General features: G+C 42.5%; 1 protein-coding gene across 1 annotated transcript in view; it reads left to right on the forward strand.

Moving 5' to 3' along the window:
• Positions 1-377, forward strand: part of MRPL39 (mitochondrial ribosomal protein L39) — an 8,631-nt gene extending 8,254 nt beyond the window's left edge. Inside the window, exon 5 of the mRNA XM_015424200.1 lies at positions 204-377. Within this exon, the coding sequence (XP_015279686.1) occupies positions 204-377 (174 nt within the window). The remainder of the gene's footprint in view (positions 1-203) is intronic.
• Positions 378-624: the final 247 nt, after the last annotated feature.

Genomic DNA, 624 nt, shown 5'->3' on the forward strand with positions numbered 1-624 from the left:
TTTTAAAGTAATCTTTCACTTATGATAGCCGTTTTCCATTAACAGAAGCATTCCATCTGGGAACAATTTTAAAATAATTGTGTTGTGGTTGTCAAATTGAGTCCCTTCCAAATTTATGTTGTATGAAGAGCTACCACTTTATATTCAACTCTACAGATCCTGCTTTTGAAATCTTGTCACTTTTTAAAAGATCTGTTTTATAGCTGCCATGGTTCAGATATAAAGTGCTTGTGCACGCCTTCTCCTCCTTGCACACCGTTACTCCCACCTCCCTTCCAAGAGACTTGTTAATCATTTTGGTGAAGAGCTTTTACAAGGATTGCCTGAATGTGAATCTTAGAGAGCGAAAAGAACTTTCTCAAGTCCCCTCAGAGTGAACACTAGAACATAGGGTGGTCTTTTAACCAACCCGTATCCATTAATGTGGCTCCAGGTTGATTTTGGAGTAACCATTCCTCTTGCTTGCAAGTGAAGCAGTGGCCTAAATTATTTTCCATCGTATGAGATACTGTAACACCCTTTAAAAAGGTAAAGGTTCCGACTTCTGGTGACTTCCGGTATGGCGTTGCGACAGGCGGGCACGGTCGCGCCTCGCCGTGGCCCTTCGCGAATCCTAGAAGCCCC

The sequence above is a fragment of the Gekko japonicus genome, unplaced genomic scaffold, assembly GCF_001447785.1.
Source record: "Gekko japonicus isolate JY-2015 unplaced genomic scaffold, Gekko_japonicus_V1.1 scaffold1418, whole genome shotgun sequence".
Taxonomy (NCBI): domain Eukaryota; kingdom Metazoa; phylum Chordata; class Lepidosauria; order Squamata; family Gekkonidae; genus Gekko; species Gekko japonicus.